The sequence below is a fragment of the Mya arenaria genome, chromosome 11 (assembly GCF_026914265.1).
Source record: "Mya arenaria isolate MELC-2E11 chromosome 11, ASM2691426v1".
NCBI lineage: Eukaryota > Metazoa > Mollusca > Bivalvia > Myida > Myidae > Mya > Mya arenaria.
The window spans coordinates 4934481-4952862 of NC_069132.1; the positions used below are offsets into that span (position 1 = coordinate 4934481).

The following is an 18382-nucleotide window of genomic DNA, read 5'->3' on the forward strand; positions in this document are numbered from 1 at the left end:
CATAATCAATATGGAATGTGTGATACTGCGTTGAATTGGCTAGAGTCGTGTCTAAGACCACGGAATTGTCGAGTCAGTATTAATACGTCTCTATCATCACCCCGTCCATTAGAATGAAGCGTTCCACAAGGAAGCTGTTTGGGTCACTGGCTATACCTAACCTATGCTGGTACTCTGTTTGATGTCATCCCTCCGTCGATTTCGGTGTACGGGTTCGCTGAAGATCATATCGCCCGCAAATGCTTTAGTCCGGTGTCCCCATTAGCTGAACAGCAAAATATTCACGAACTAGAAACATGTGCAGTTACGATCAACAAGTGGATGAACGCAAACAAACTAAAAATGAACACTTCCAAAACAGAATTCATTATGTTTGGTAGTAAGGCTCAACTTAATAAGTGTGTCACTACAAATATAGATATTGCTGGTGATGTTGTACACCGAGAAAGCTGCATTAGATACTTAGGTGCCTTTCTTAACGAAAATTTATCCTTTAAGGAACATGTGAAGCGTAAATGCCGCACTGCAATGTTGAGCTTTTTCAGGGTGAAGTGTATAAGAAAATAGTTAACCAGAGCTGCTACCGAAATCCTTGTACTTTCACTTGTTATCTCTCATTTGGACTACTGTAACCTAATATTGTATGGTATTTCTGACATAGAGTTACCAGCATAGGCTAGGTATAGCCAGGGACCCAAAAGAGATCCAAAATATGTGCGCAAAATTAGTTCTTAACCGAGGCAATTATGACGGGGCCAAGCAAGCTCTCTATGATCTGCACTGGCTGCCAATTAGGGCTAGAATCAATTTCAAGATATTGACAGTTATGTTCAACTGTGGTACTGGTAGGGCCCCTGTCACAAGTTATTTGACTAAGTTATTGTCTGACACTGTTAGTCGTAGACAAGGATTAAGGTCACCCAGTGACCCTGGTATCAAGTATGATGTACCATTTAACAAGAGAACACGGTTTAACGATATAAGTTTTTGCACAATCGGACCAAAACTATGGAATAATTTGCCTTTGTATATTAAGCAGTCATGCAGTGTCTATAGATGTGTTCAAGAAAAACCTCAACACTCACTATTTTACACAGTTTTGTGACTTGTTTTAAAACAGAGAAATATCTGATATCATATTTGATTTTTAGTGTCTTAGAGTTTTTTTTACATTTTTTATCGTTTTCTTTGACCAGTTATGATTTTACTTAATGTACATATATAACTACTTCAGTCACCTTTAATCTAATGAAAGTTGCAAGTTTTAATATCATTATGTTTAACTGGTTTATATTGTTTTATATCAATTTATGTTCAAATTGTATGTTGGATATATAGAGTATGCATGTATTGTACAACGCCATTGAATATAATGTATAGAAATAGGCGTTGAATCAAATAAACACGTTTAACGTTTCAAGATTGTTTGTATATGTCCAAAATGGATCACCACGTACCAGCGAAGGCTGAACTCAGTTTGGAGCACTTTGCCTGCAGTTCGCCAAAGGGCGAAATGTGGAGGCCATTACTTTGATAACCTGTCGAAGACAGATTTAATTACTGATAATATATATTTAAACTCTTTTATGGAATAGAAAAATCATCGGTTCACGAAAATAACGAGAGAAGATTTATCAGATTTTAGATTTTTAAAAAAGCATTTGCAGTTTTTTGTGTCAAAATGCCCCAGGCTACCAAATCAACAATGTCACGTTGTTTCTTGATGATATATTCTTTAATAAAATAGATATTTAATAAATTAATGCAAACAAGTGGAATAAATTTCTTGGTGACGAGAATGTAAAGTTATGTGTCTTTAAATGATAGCTGCCGCTGAATCACCACACAGTCACGTGCCATGGTTAATTGGGTCGTGTTGACTATTTCGACGTTTTAAACATATTAATTTTGTATTAAGACATTTCCGAAATACTGCAAATCCTTTTTTATTAAAAATCTGATGAAATTTTCTTCCGTAAAATTTGCCCAACTCCTTAGCACACATAAACATGTTTCAACAAATGTATTTATTATGCTTATATTATTGGAATATTGAAATTAAAAAAAAAGATAAAATGAATTTTAAACATTTTATGTTCTGGTTCTTCGAACGACTTTTGCACTGTGGAAGGCACTTAACGAAATGGAAAACCAGTTATGTTTTATAAGATGAACTAGCAAGATTTGCTCCCCTTTTCAACATATTCATCAATACATGAAGTAGGTGTAGTATGCTTGCAAACAGAGTAAGGATATGTATCGAGCGTTTTACATGTACAGGAGTTAAATAGGATACATGTAACATGTAGGCGTTTAATACAAATATGTGTATAACCAATATTATGGGCATTTAAAGTACGGTCAAAAGTGTAGATTAATCAAATATTTAACCAGGGAGTGGGAGAGTGGGAAACGAAGCAGAAAGTTATTTTCAGTGTTACATCGACGGACAGTGTAGGCACACAGCAGAAATGGGCAGGAAAAACCTGTTGGAAAACAACCGGGCGAAAGGTAAATTTATTCATTTCACATAAACTTTAGTAAATTTTCTGTATCTTATCATTGCCTTTCCCGCTAAATTAATCAACAAATGAAGATATTCGCATATTTTATGAAAATATTTCATATATTTTCACCTATTGTAAATAAAGCAGGTATATTATGCTCAACTAGTATGTTGGTTTGTACTATGTCTGAGTTTGTTGTTGCATGTATTAAACAGGTAGTACGCTCGTCATTTCAAGTATAGAGAAATATGTCACTGTCGAAATTTGACCTTTGAACTATTCTGGAGTAAATGTTAAAGCTGCACTCTCACAGACTAACCGTTTTGACATTTTTTTTGTCTTGAAATATGCCAATGTCTGAAAACAAGTGATATAAGACTGCTGAAAAAATAAAATTGCAGTTTTTTCATATAATTTACGTTCGAAAATTAATAAACCACGGTGCCATGGCTAATTTTAAGCGTAACTAGCGCTTTAGAAAAACGAAGTTTTCGGCAGTTTTCCAAACGGGGATCTGTGCTATTTTGAGTTATCTTATCTTATATATAATTGTTACTGAATTGCAGGCATTGATACCAAATCAGCTATTTCTGAGACAAAAAAATAAAAAAGTCAAAACTGTTAATTTGTGAGAGTGCAGTTTTAACTTAACAATGCAGTGTTTTTTTAGATACCTTTTTTTCATTTTCATTTGTATTCATGATAGCCATAGGCCATTCATTACCTAACCACAATAATGCGCGCTAAGAGATATTTTTACATTTGGACATTGTAAGAATCTGCCAAGAAGAGAACTCGTCAAAGGACTAATAATGGCGGAGATTAAGTGGACTAGCCTATCCAAGTCAATGGTGCCCGACCGGGTTCGTGTCACGACGTATATTTGTTTATTAGTCCTGTCAACCTGCCAGCACGCACAAATGATGCATTTCTGTTGTGTTCTGGAAATGTGATACAGTTTACAGCAGTGGATTTAGAAATCTCTATTTGCATGAGTACTTATACATGTAGCTTCATTGTTTCTCACACTATTTTTACAAAAGCTTTCAGACGGCATTTGGTAGGCTGCAGTTCAGAATGAGTTTATCAAATGAAACAGCAGAGACAAACACAAACATGTGATAATGCCCTTACCAACTGAAAGTATGTCGTCCGCCATTTACATTTAATTGTGAGTTGGCGGACGCGGGTGACGCGGCTTCTGCTGCATTAAGCTGCAGATATTTCATGTATATTTGTGGCCAGTTTAAATCATACGAATATATTGATTTATTGCAAGTTACAATCCCAGCTGTTGATCGCCCCGTGTGCTATCAAAAAGATGGCCTGACTTGGTTGCATGTCACGGCCGCTGGCGGGGATGGCTTCTGGTGCGAGTAATAGTCTTGATAACTTTTATAGTTTTGCCACGTAAGGAAAGTATGCACACAATGTACGTTACAATATCTTGACCAACGTGTTTATCCAACAAATGGTCTTTCGGGGTGGGAGTTGACGACCGCTGGCGGGGATGGCTTCTGGTGCGAGTAGCCCTTGATAAGTCTTGTACTTCTATAGTTGTGCCCCGTAAGATGAGAATGTACACAATGTACGTTACAACATTTACTGTTGATATTGACCAACGTGTTATATCCAACAGATGGTCTTTCGGGTTGGGAGGTGACGGCCGCTGGCGGGGACGGCTTCTGTTGCGAGGACGAGATATCAGGATGTAAGGACATCTGCGAATGTACGTCCGTCAAAGGTAGGCGATCAGGGTATGATTGATTGTTGCATGGCAGTTTGCCTTAATGTTGTTTACGATGATTGCTTGACATAAACTATGTTAAGCGTTGTAAATAAGCAACTTGCAGATGCTTGTCTCAATTCACAATCAAGCATAAACAGTGGTAATTTTAAACGTATGAAGTTGGGGCCACAAGTTGGAACTTCTGAAATAGACATACATATTTAAGCTAAATAATCGACGCGTTTGATTTATCGACGTTCAATCAACTACCACTGAACCAGTTGATAGAGAAATAATGCAAAACGTGATATTTATTGGTTTGCGTACGTTTTCCTGGCATGTAGGGCATCGTTCGAACATATGCCATAAATGATGTATCATACCAGTGTTATTTATAGGTGTTATCTTAATATCTGGAGCATTCCTGTTCCAGGAAGTTGCGGCTACTGGTGCACGAGTCACGACCCTTGCGAGAAGCGACAGCTGGTAGACTTGCTGGATAAGGGTGTTAGCGACGCGAAACTGGACGGGAAGAAGCCTCCTATTATCGTCAGAGACTGGTAAGACGTACAGTACTGGTTCTATATATATTGTCCAACACTTAGTTTACTTATGTCGGAATATCTTACATGCAGATAGTATCACATGAACAATAATCACATTAGTTTAAACTTCATATTTTACAACGATTGTGAAACAAGTAATTACAACATTATATTAATCACTCTCGTTGGTACGATGCTATGCGAGAGTGAGGCCTTGTGCTGTGGGAGGAACCTGAGTACCCGGAGGAAACCCCTTTTCCCGGCTTGGTGACCACAAACCAAACTCATATGCGCCCAGGCCCGGAATCGAACCCGTGTCGCCTAGGTGAGAAGCGAGTGCGCTAACCACTGCGCTAACCGGATAATCACATTGTATTATAGGGCAGTTGAATATTGAATGATACGCGTAATACCAGCAATTCAATACATAATTTTACATTAAGCATTTCAAATTTACGGTGTAACGGCAGTTTGATAGTTTAGCAAGCGGTATATTATTCAGTATGTGCTATTTTCTTTACGCTGGAACAACGTAGTTTGCAAACTTGCAAATACTGCAAATAATAGAGACTGTCTGTTCTGCTTGTTTTACTTAACTTTATGTATAGACATATTGATTAGAAGTGCAAACGAGACATCCCACGAGCAATATCAATATGTTCCCCATTATAACCCGTCTCAACGTTCTTGTATTACGAGTTCATAATGTGCCTTTTATGTAAGATATGTTTAGGTTTTAAAATGAAAGTGTCGTGTTTAAAATATCCACAATATTTTCTACTTATTGAAAACGCCTGTGACTGAAAACTGTTTCGGTCACGGTCGGAGGATATGATATTAAGATATTTGGGTAACCAGCATGCTATTTATTATCGCAGGCATATATCTGGGTGAATTCATATGTTTATTGTAATCTAAGTCCGGTACATTTCATGGATGGGAGAGAAACGTTCGAAACTTGGTTCTCTATATATCCAACACTCCGACTAGTTACTGTACATGTGCACGTGAAATACCTCAGTTCTTGTGCTATGTCCATTCTATGCTATTGGCATTGTTCCAAAAGCAAATAACACGCGAAGTCTGCACTCAATATATTGGAATGAGACAGGAAACATCTGTTGCTAGAGACAATACACACATGCACAATAGCACCGCCCGTAACTCTGGCTTTTATAATGGTACAGTTATGTCCCTTGATTGACTGAGAAACAAAACGTTCTAACACCCAGGTACTGTTCCCGGGGGGACTGCGGGTGCGATTACTGGGTGAAGGTGCGGTTGTTGGGGGAGGACCGGGAGACGGAGCTGGACGCCTGGGAGTTTAAGGACACTCTAGAGGAGGGCGCTGATTGGAAGAAGGTACATTATTTACTTTTTATAAGACACCTTATTGTAAGATATTTGTGTGCATTCAGAGATGAGGAGGGTCAATGGTATTCATTTATTTTCCCAAGGAGTTGTTGGGGCCATGTGCTTTTAATTGATGCATGGAACTGCCCCGACTCAAATGATTATAAAAAACGTGCCCTAGGGGCGGCACTTGAAAAATTAACAGAACATAACAACAGAAAATGTATGGTTTACTGGAACATTTAAATTTCATCGTTGCTACAAATATTTAAACAGATGAAATGGCAATAACAAGAACATGCCAAGTGCAATATTAATATCGAAAATCAAAAAGTTGAACACATATTAAAAAGGATTTTTATTCAAAACCTTATGTATCGTAATTTAAAAGCATGTTTGCAATGTTAACATGCAAGTTGTCTTAAGGTACTACATTGTAGTATCTGATGTACAAATTAACTTTTATTCTATCTAGTCCAAATAATTGTACGTTGACGGATTTTTTTACCATTTTTGATGCAACTCGTGAAAATTTGTTTTTCTATGACACTCGTGAAATAAAATACGATCACTGAAATAGACAAATATTCTCTATAACTTTAGCATTTTATTGATTCTGAAGCTTGTGCCTCGGTATATAGCATTCTATCGACACACAATTGGCACAGATCTATTCCATCCACACACTGTCTGCATGTTTGCATCCGCTGTCCGCGATCCGTACACTACAGTAAACAACAGACAAGTTTAAGGCCGTTGAACTTGGCTTTATTCTACGATTGGAAGGGGGTGGGTTCATGGTCGTGGATGTGGACAGAAAACGCAATGGATTTGGCTTAAAAAAGATAATAAACAGTTGGAAAATGCTTCTTTACGACCAATGAATAAACTAAAATACAAAAAAACATTGCCACCAGGCAAATGGTATGGGGATGAATATGTTTAAGTTGCCCAAAACATTTCATTAAATGTGAAAAACAATAACGGCATTAAAGAGAAAATGACTTTTACTATCAGGTCATATTTCTACTTAAAGTACGATTTTTTAAATTCCGTTTGGGGATACATCGAATATGGTTTCCGTTTTGAAATACGGATGCGAGCGATGGTTTTGAACAGCGTTTACAATGTTCGTGTCCATGTAATCACTAATGCAAACTATTGTTATAATTTTGATTATTGTTAATTTTGGTATGTTATTTGTTGTCTGTATTGCATGAAATTGCATTTATATGTATGAATGTTTTGTACTTGTCGCCATTTGTATGATATTCGGACACATGATCTACGGGTCTATGATCTTCTGGTAAATAAATGCTCTGTTCTGTTCTGTTCTGTTCTGTTCATGTAAGACTGGCCAAAGCCCTGAAGTAGAATGCTGGTATGTTGATGGAAATATCAATGCTGGAAGTTTAATCTATAATGTAAATGCATTTATATCTAGACGAATCCCAGACAGTGATGTCACACAGCTGTTGGCCATCATTCAATAAATATTTCCGCGAGAAAACGCTCACATTGCTAAAATGAAGCGTATTTTAACCTAACGTTTCTGGTACAAATGTCGATGGAAACCACAGGGACAAGCTAACTAGCCTAAGTCTAACCAAGATTCTGTTTAGACAAAATTTTGTCAAAGTTTTTATATGTTCCTTTCTTTAAGCCTCTGTGTCACTTAGGATTAAATAATAAGATAATAATTGAAGAAAAGTGAGTATGAACGAGTCTCATATAATGGCTGCTAAATTGCCGAGGACCACGCTATGATTTATCATTAAAAATGTTTGGGAAATACCAACGAAATTTCAAATTCCTGGATCACTGACTCACTATTTGCTAATGAGGTAGATAAGTGGGTGGAGCATACAGCGAACAGCACCTGAGCAGTTGCCGGAATAAACTGTAGAAATAACTAGACAGCCGTGTTGGTGCGGTATTGGTTGATTGACATTACCACGTGATGTTATCATTGTATAGTTAAGATGTCACAATGTGGTTAGGCTTGTGATTATCTTGAGTTATTTTTCTTGACTTTACCTGCACGGGTTCGCACCCCTCTAAAATCAACATACCTTTTTATACTATAGCTGTATTTTTCTGCAATTTTGATATCGTAAAGTAAAATAATGTGTTTTCAGATGCAAAACTAGGAAAACTTTTTAAACCAAACACGTCGTAGTTAAGAAATGCAAATCATTAGTAATTTAGAAAGTCACGTGATATGCAAGTTTCATAATGCCATTGTGAGCCCGTAATTTAGATTATACTAAAAGTACATTTCGGTTTTGTTGCATTTTTTACTTTGGGGGGGGGGGGGGGGAGTGGGGATGCGGGGGCGGTTAAAATGTAAAAAAAGGTTAAGAGAAGTCATTCTGATATACATACAAACAAATAAGTTTACATTACTAAAAAGTAATCGAAATTTAATAATAAATGAATCAACAATACCATTTTTCTGGTTCAAGTTTTGAATACTTGTAATGTCTAAATGAAAGCTTAAATACTTATTATAATTATGCATAGTCTAGGAATTCTGGTATAATATATTTCAATAAAATGCATTTATACAGGTAATTTATGTATGTTTCCTTATTCACTTATCATATATCGCTTCTGTTTTCGACCAGTCGAGGCACGTGTTTAAGGGGTACCCGGATGGAGTTCGGTTTGTGGAGTTCAGCCACGGGGGTAATGACTCTAAGAACTGGGCGGGGCATTTCGGAGTCAAGATGACGAACTCGGCGGTCTTCGTCGGCAAGAAGAGGAGTAACAAGAAGAAAAGGGTAAGACGGACTCGCACTCGCTTAGATATTCACTGAAGTATACATGTATTCTAGAAAGGTTGTGTGATGCTCCTTAGTTTAGAAACTTCATTTAACAGCACTCATGTGACAGTTTAATTATGCCGACCTATAGCTTTGTAAAGTCGGATGGTCTATCGATCGGTCAGTCGGTCGTTCTGCCTCTTGACCGGTAAATCATGACTTGTTCGCACAGTTACTCAAGAACGGTTTGGCATAGGACCATGAAACTAAGGTTGAAGGTTACCCATTACCAGTAAACTGTCCAGATAGGTTTTGAGGTCAAAGGTCAAGGCTACGGTCAACAGTCCTATGCAAACTTTGTCAGAACAATAATTTGAGCACGTTTTGTCCTCGGACCATAAAACTTCAGCGGTAGTTTGCCCTATACCAATAGATGGCATCGCATTCAAAAGGCCAAGTGTCAAGGTCAAGGGGCATAGTAATTTAAAAAAAACTTGTTCGCTGTTGAAATGTTTGTTTAAACTTTCATGAAGACGTTTTGCAACCAATAATAGTAAATGATTTTCTTCTTATGACGTTTGTGTAACATTTCGTGTGTATTACTAAAAGGTATAGTAGGGACACAATGCATATCTTAGCTTGTATTTCATTTGTCTGTACGCGTTTAAACATACTATTGTTTTCTTAAACGTACAACTATCTACTGATTTGGTGATACAATGTATATGCTAGATCCGACCCAAAATATGATCCTCATTTCCAGACGGCGAGATCAGCTTCCGGGAAGAACCTTCTGAAAAATCCAGACGCAACAGGTAAGTGAGACTGATTGTAAGCTGATTCTAACAACTGCGTGACGATTGTTCCCTATTAAGCATAATATTTTAAATAACTGTTTAACGAGGGTGTAGAAAGGGCATCTGGAATGACGTGTCCAATAATAATAGTAGTAATCGTTCAATAGTCGTTTTAAAGGAAAAACAGGAAATATACTAAAAAATATACATTTGAATTTAAGAAAATGCCGTTTGGACTAAATTCATTTTTTTCATGAAAATGCACCGCTTCCTCATACCATTCATGTGTTCATGTTCCGTGGTTTTGCTGTATATCCAGATGGAATGGATGGCTGGGAAGTTGTGGAAAACGGCGGTGACGGATGGATAGTGGAGGAAGAGGCTGGCGGTTGTGAACCCATACAGGACGCCAACCCTGACGCCAGCGGTAGGGATTATTTTGCTGATTGTGATAGTGATTTATGGGACTAAAGGTGACCATGAGTGGATTAAGGCCTCTCCCCCTTCCCCCCCCCCCCCATATAGTGTCGAAGTTTACCTTTTATGTCAATATTGGAGACAAACAAGTAATAAAATACGCTCAAAATGCACCATTTCAGAGTAAACATCGTTACAAAATTATTGGGGGAGTACCCCTAAAGCTCTGCCAATACTTGAACCATTTAATTTTCGGTTCAAATGGAGGGGCGAATGTCAAAGAGTTGTGCCCTTAAGTTACGCCCCCTTAAACGTCAATTCCTGGACCGCCTTTGGTCCCAACGAAGAACTTTCAAACTCCTGTTATACAAATGTTCTTTATAGAATATGATACATCTACAGTATCAAATCTAAATGATATATTTATTTCCATTACAGGCAACAGTTGCTGGGCAACGTCCCATGGCAACTGTGTGAAAAAGCAGACGATCGACCTCAGTTTTTCCGGCATCGACAATGACGTCATTGATGACCAGAAACCAGAAATAAAAGTGTCCGAGTGGTTGGTATTAACTATACCTCAGTTTAATAGTAAATGTTAAAATTCATTTTGAAAACCTCTGATTGTGAAAGGATAAAAGAGAAGTTTACACGCAAATCGGCAAAATGTCTTCGACCATTGACAATGTATTCATATACACTATTGATACCCATACGCCTATACTCAGGTACCATCCACGAATAACAACAAACGAAAACAACTCCAGTATGTGTCTCGCGTCTTTGTTTAGGTACGGTAGCCGGGGAGACGCCGGATGTCAGTATCGCCTGCATGTTCGGCTGCTGAACGCCGATCTTGAGGAGTTGGACCAAAAGGACGTCACCAACACAAAGGACGCCGCTTCCGGTTGGACCAAGGTAGCGTGTTTTTGTATTGTGTTTATTACGGCACCAGCTTTTTTTAGAACGCGATGAGGTGTAACGAACTCATGAACTACCATGCAAGGAGGATAACAGTATTTTAATTGCCCTTTTCGCCTTTATAAATAAAATACCATCATAACATCACTTTTATGGTTACAGAAAGGTCAGCAGCTTTGATAACTTTAAAAATTATGTGATTGATTTTTACCCGATAGCGTTATAAAAGTTAAAGAATTGAAAATCAACACAAAGTCTACTTTTTTCATGATTCATCCTATTTATTTATTTATTTATTTATTTATTTATTTATTTATTTATTTATTTATTTATTTATTTATTTATTTATTTATTTATTTATTTCTGAACAAAGTTTCAATTAAATTTTATATACGTACGGGCTTGTTATTCATATGAATTGTATTTGTTAAGTTTTTCTTGTCTGATTTATGGCGTACCGCTACGATAAGGGTCTTACACTGCCTATGTTCCCTGTATTGCAGGAATTCGCCTCGATTTAGAATAAAAGTTAAATGTTGAAAATGTTGATATGACTATATTTGCAATTATTTTCTTCAGGCGGAGCTGTCCTTCACAGACTACGGCTCTGGTGTCAGGTTTCTCGAGTTGTCACATGGAGGTAGTGACACGTGCTCGTGGGCGGGGCATTTTGGCGTCAAGATCACCGGCTCCTGCGTTACCATGGAGATAGCCGAGCAGACGTCATCCTCATCTTCCTCGTCTTCCTCGTCTTCGTCGTCTTCCTCTGACGAAAATTAGACTTGTTTCAAAATGACGCCTATAGTTTACCGTCGGAGATTATTCAACTTTCGTCGCTTATAAGTATTATTGACACAAATATTTTCAACTCAAGGAAAACGCGGTGTTTCTGATGTCGAAGATTGCTTGATGCGAGCTCTAACTGTCGCATGATCAACTTTTAAACGGGTTTAGTTGAATTTCCTTTGTGTCCACTTCTCTCTGAGTATATATTATTTCTTAATGTGTGCATGAACTTAAAACCTTTCTAAAATGTGATGTTTTTTTCATTGTAGTAGTAGAAAGCAACGAGAATAAACTAAATGAAATAGTCGTTACACTTCATTTTACAAGAGAAAATAATTCCACCTCGTTGTTCGATGGTGTGCTGTATTGTTTTTTATTATCCTTACAAATAGAAAATGAAGTACTCAACCTGGGTACAAAGCTGTGACAGTGATGTATTAGGATAAGAAGTTCGTCCGACGTTCGTTGTCGTCGTCAACAATTCGTTTTAAACGGCCATTTCTAAACCACAGGGCTAAGTTGTTTCAATCTCACTGGCATGATTCTCAAGTGTAGGTCAAAACATACCCCGGACTAAACCCCTCTCACACAGTTTTGTATAGGTGGACAAAACGCCTCTTATTATTTTACAAGGCGTCTCCCCCCCCCCCACCGAAGGATTTTTCAAAAGGATGACCAAAATATCCCCCAGGTGATCAAGCTGTTATTGTAGTGAAAGTACTTATATGCTGCATGGCTTTAAGAGAATAATTGATTAAATATCATCATAGGAATAACTAAAAGATGTTGAATAAGATGTTGAACATCTATTTATGTCAACCTTATACCAATGTGGTGAATGTTTCATTTCGCTACACACTTTGAACATGCTTTATAAAATGTTGTTAAATGTTTATTAAATTTTATTTTTTTACCAATTTGGTGAATGTTTTTTCCTGTATTACATTAAATATTTAGTAAAATGACACTATTGTCCATCTTGCAAATCCTTGAAAATAATTCTCGACGGTTTTTTCCACCCTTTTAAAACCCTTAGGGGTAATTTTGACCGCCTTCAAATGATGAGTGGGATTTTGTATGAGCGGGAGGTATTTTGTCCGAGGATGTTTTGTCCAAAATATTTCAATCAAAGTATTACTCTGGTTGCTATGGCAGTGGAAATAAACCAACACTGAACATATAATGTACTTGTACAGTTCTAGGTTAATCTAGTGGTTCTATGTAAAGATTGGGTTGCCGTTTCAATATGAATGGACAAAATTTCTCCTCGGAATATAGTATTTTGGACATTCTTTACACTTTCGTCAACGAATTTCAATATTGCCATTGGATTACCATTACCCTGGCCTGTTGACCTACTTCCTTACGCTCGAAGCCACAACATTGAAAGTTTACATGGTGTGTAGAGTTTTGCTAACACATTTCAAGTGTCCTTCGATTACCTTGACCATGGTCTTTTCACCTCCTTTTATACTTTTGAAGCCACAGCATTGAAGTTTACGCAATATGTATAGTTTTGCAGGCACATTTTGACAGTGTCCAAAGATGACCGTTACAGTGACTTTTCGACAGTGTCCGAGGGTGACCTTTACAGTGACTTTTCGACAGTGTCCGAGGATGACCTTTACAGTGACTTTTCGACAGTGCGCGATTTAGGGCCTCTTGTTAACCATACATGTACCCTAGCGTATTCAATATCGAACTTTGAATGCCAATATGATAAAACTTGACAAGTGCACCCTAATGGCGCCTCGTCTCGTGTCCAGTCCTGGATACGCCACATTTTAGATGGATATGACTGAGAAGTGACTGCAGTCAGTTAATCCGGCGATTTCCAAAGTTGAGACTGAGATTGCCATTTGACTTGAGTATTTTCGTGATACTGGGGCCAGATTTCGATTACAGTCATCAATTGCTCCATCCTTTCTGAAAACCCCCACTTTTTTGAACGTCGAAATGCCAGTATTGTTTTGTATTTTCCACAGAGCTGTATGACTTTGTTGGTAAACTACAAATAAAAATTACCTAAACGTTCGGAATAATACTGGTATATATTAAGCATTTTCATGAGTATTTAATGAATGTTTTATTCAGAACTAAAGTATTATGGTTCATTTTTCAAATCGGCGTTTTGAAGCATAGAGACATATTTCAGTCACTTATTCTTTAAAGATTTTCATCAAATATGAATGCCTTCCGTCCTTTGAATGTTATATTACCTAGACATTATGGAAGAGAAATAATCATCCATGTATGATTTAAAACATAATTATATAGGTATAGGCTTAGCTCATATCTCATGTGGCGTACGTGTGCCGACCCAGCGTTACATGCCTTCTATTATTGTCCATGTTGCAACACAGTCAGTGCCATTTTAGCATATTGCTATTTCAAGTAGATATAAAAACGTGTCGGTGGTTATCATGTGAAAAATTTATCTAAATACATCATCAAATGTAAAATTAATTATAAATAAGATAATAGTAATTAAAGTACACGGCCCCCGGCCCACTACACGTGTAATCAGAGAATGACGCAATAGCGGTGACAAGTTATGTATAATTTATAGAAAATATAGACATATATTCAATACATAGTTGTCCTTTTGACATCTTTCGGTCATACATGCATGTATTCATTTCGAATAACAATAGCTTCACAGGTCAAGTTTGTAACCTATAACCTTTTGTCTGTTGTATTCTGACAGTACTGTAATGTATAGAAAGAGTGAAGACATATAACTCTTATTTCAAGTATCTCATCATCGTCGGCAACCACGGTATATTTTCCGTTACACTTCATAATGATACACATAGCGTAGTATTGTTTCAGGGGTAGTCGACGATGGTAGTATTGTATCAGGGGTAGCCGACGATGGTACAGTAGTGCATCAGGGGTAGCCGACGATGGTAGTATTGTATCAGGGGTAGCCGACGATGGTACAGTAGTGCATCAGGGGTAGCCGACGATGGTAGAATTGTATCAGGGGTAGCCGACGATGGTAGTATTGCATCAGGGGTAGCCGACGATGGTAGTATTGTATCAGGGGTAGCCGACGATGGTAGTATTGTATCAGGGGTAGCCGACGATGGTACAGTAGTGTATCGGGGGTAGCCGACGATGGTAGTAGTGTATCAGGGGTAGCCGACGATGGTACAGTAGTGCATCAGGGGTAGCCGATGATGGTAGTATTGTATCAGGGGTAGCCGACGATGGTAGTATTGTATCAGGGGTAGTCGACGATGGTAGTATTGTATCAGGGGTAGCCGACGATGGTAGTATTGTATCAGGGGTAGCCGACGATGGTAGTATTGTATCAGGGGTAGCCGACGATGGTAGTATTTATCAGGGGTAGCCGATGATGGTAGGGGTAGCCGACGATGGTAGTATTGTATCAGGGGTAGTCGACGATGGTAGTACTGTATCAGGGGTAGTCGATGATGGTAGTATTGTATCAGGGGTAGTCGATGATGGTAGTACTGTATCAGGGGTAGCCGATGATGGTAGTATTGTATCAGGGGTAGCCGATGATGGTAGTATTGTATCAGGGGTAGTCGATGATGGTAGTATTGTATCAGGGGTAGCCGACGATGGTAGTATTGTATCAGGGGTAGCCGATGATGGTAGTATTGTATCAGGGGTAGCCGACGATGGTACTATTGTATCAGGGGTAGCCGACGATGGTAGTATTGTATCAGGGGTAGCCGATGATGGTAGTATTGTATCAGGGGTAGTCGACGATGGTACAGTATTGTATCAGGGGTAGCCGACGATGGTACAGTAGTGCATCAGGGGTAGCCGACGATGGTAGTATTGTATCAGGGGTAGCCGACGATGGTACAGTAGTGCATCAGGGGTAGCCGATGATGGTAGTATTGTATCGGAGGTAGCCGACGATGGTACAGTAGTGCATCAGGGGTAGCCGACGATGGTAGTATTGTATCAGGGGTAGCCGACGATGGTACTATTGTTTCAGGGGTAGCCGACGATGGTAGTATTGTATCAGGGGTAGCCGACGATGGTAGTATTGTATCAGGGGTAGCCGACGATGGTAGTATTGTATCAGGGGTAGCCGACGATGGTAGTATTGTATCAGGGGTAGCCGACGATGGTAGTATTGTATCAGGGGTAGCCGACGATGGTACTATTGTTTCAGGGGTAGCCGACGATGGTAGTATTGTATCAGGGGTAGCCGACGATGGTACTATTGTTTCAGGGGTAGCCGACGATGGTAGTATTGTATCAGGGGTAGCCGACGATGGTAGTATTGTATCAGGGGTAGCCGACGATGGTACTATTGTTTCAGGGGTAGCCGACGATGGTAGTATTGTATCAGGGGTAGCCGACGATGGTAGTATTGGATCAGGGGTAGCCGACGATGGTACTATTGTTTCAGGGGTAGCCGTCGATGGTAGTATTGTATCAGGGGTAGCCGACGATGGTAGTATTGTATCAGGGGTAGCCGACGATGGTACAGTAGTGTATCGGGGATAGCCGACGATGGTAGTAGTGTATCAGGGGTAGCCGACGATGGTAGTATTGTATCGGGGGTAGCCGACGATGGTAGTATTGTATCAGGGGTAGCCGACGATGGTAAAGTAGTGTATCGGGGGTAGCCGACGATGGTAGCTCATGTTAGAATCATTGTCTTGAACCATCGTACAATGGACAAAGTAATGAACAGTGATATTCATCTTCTATAACATTGACATCTCGCTTTTAACAATAGAGACAAAACCTAAAGTCTAGAAAAACGAAAACTCGATAATACCAGACTCTTTCAGCATGAATGGTAAGTTAATGGATAAATATATCTTTATGTTTAAAAGACTTTTAAACTATCTATAGCGCAACGCTTTCGATAAAGAATTTTCAAATCCCTTAATTTCCTGAATGGCACAGTCTTTAGTTCAGTTTTTAAACAACAACATCAAGTTTGTCTTGATTCAAACTTCGACAGCCATCCATGCATAACCGATATCATGTTCGAATTATTAAAGTCTGTTCACTTTGGGGCCACTGTCGTTTTTCCCGTCTAGTTTAAGGAAGTCTTAATGTCAGGACAAGTTTCCGAGACATTTATAACATGGGTCAACATTTGGGTTCCGTTATAATATCATTTCGCATATACAACAAGTGGCCAAGAGCTCCTTAATCTTAGACTTGACAACGTTGAATTTTATTGAAACATTCTGTTTCGTATCTGCAACGCCGGCTACGTCATCAGCAAGTATAAAAGCATACATGTCCTCGATATTGCTATTGCTGTACATCCCACACCCACCTTTCCAATTAAGAAACTCCGCTAACTCGTCGATAAACAACGAAAACTCGTCAAAGGACTTAATTACACAACCCTGTTCTGTGCATATTGAATAAGTGTTTAATTAAATACTTTCACTGACCTATTTGATGTATAGGTGCGTCACCGGTACTGTGTAAGTCCTTTTTTTACATTTACTCATAATTTAAAGATTGTGTACATAACCAGAAATTCAATGTCCGCTCATATGCCTATTCTTGATAAGATTCACAGTAAGTTCCCGTGTAAACATAAGACAAACGCCTTGATACAATCTATGTAAAAACGAATATTCTTTCCTTTTTTCGACACAACTATTTTTGAATAACAACATGTAAATTAAAAATAGTTTCTTTTGTCTGGAACCAATAACCCTGCTGGCTGGGACCAATAACTTTCCTACTCCCTGCTGTCTGGGACCAATACCATTCCTTCTCCATGCGGGCTTGGACCAAGACATTCCCCCTATATGCGGGCTGGGACCAATAACATTCCTACTCCCAGCTGGCTGGGACCAATAATGATTCATAACCCCTGCTGACTGGGACCAATAACATTCCTACTGCCTGCTGGCTTGGACCAATTACATCCCTACTATATGCGGGCTGGGACTAATACCAATCCTTCTCCCTGCTGGCTGGGACCAATAACATTCCTACTCCCTGCTGGCTGGGATTAATAACATTCCTACTGCCAGCTGGCTTGGACCAATAACAATTCTACCCGCTGCTGGCTGGGACCAATAGCATTTCTACTCCCTGATGGCTGGGATCAATAGCATTCCTACTGCCAGCTGGCTTGGACCAATAACATTCCTACCCTCTGCTGACTGGGACAAATAAAATTCCAACTCCCTGTTGACTGGGACCAATAGCATTCCTTCTCCCTGTTGACTGGGACCAATAACATTCCTACTCCCAGCTGGCTGGGACCAATAAAATTCCTACTCCCTGTTGACTGGGACCAATAACATTCCTTCTCCCTGCTGACTGGGACCAATAACATTCCTACTCCCAGCTGGAGGGGATCAATAACATTCATGCCTACTCCCAGCTGGCTGGGACCAATAACATTCATGCCTACTCCCAGCTGGCTGGGACCAATAACATTCCTACTCTTTGCTGGCTGGGACCAATAACATTCCTTCTCTCTGCTGGCTTGGACCAATAACATTCCTACACCAGCTGGCTGGGACCAATAACATTCCTACTCCCTGCTGGCTGGGACCAGTGAAATTCCTACTCCAAGCTGGCTGGGACA

The 18382-nt window shown here is 39.1% G+C and overlaps 1 protein-coding gene across 1 annotated transcript; it reads left to right on the top strand.

Moving 5' to 3' along the window:
* The first annotated feature begins 2240 nt into the window (after window positions 1-2240).
* Window positions 2241-12127, top strand: LOC128207597 (uncharacterized). Its single transcript, XM_052910634.1, has 10 exons — window positions 2241-2511; window positions 4147-4251; window positions 4670-4796; window positions 6014-6143; window positions 8762-8917; window positions 9663-9714; window positions 10016-10123; window positions 10552-10675; window positions 10905-11031; window positions 11614-12127. Exons 1-10 carry the CDS (start codon window positions 2472-2474, stop codon window positions 11812-11814), a joined length of 1170 nt encoding a protein of 389 aa, XP_052766594.1. The 5' UTR covers window positions 2241-2471; the 3' UTR covers window positions 11815-12127.
* The last annotated feature ends 6255 nt before the right edge of the window (window positions 12128-18382 follow it).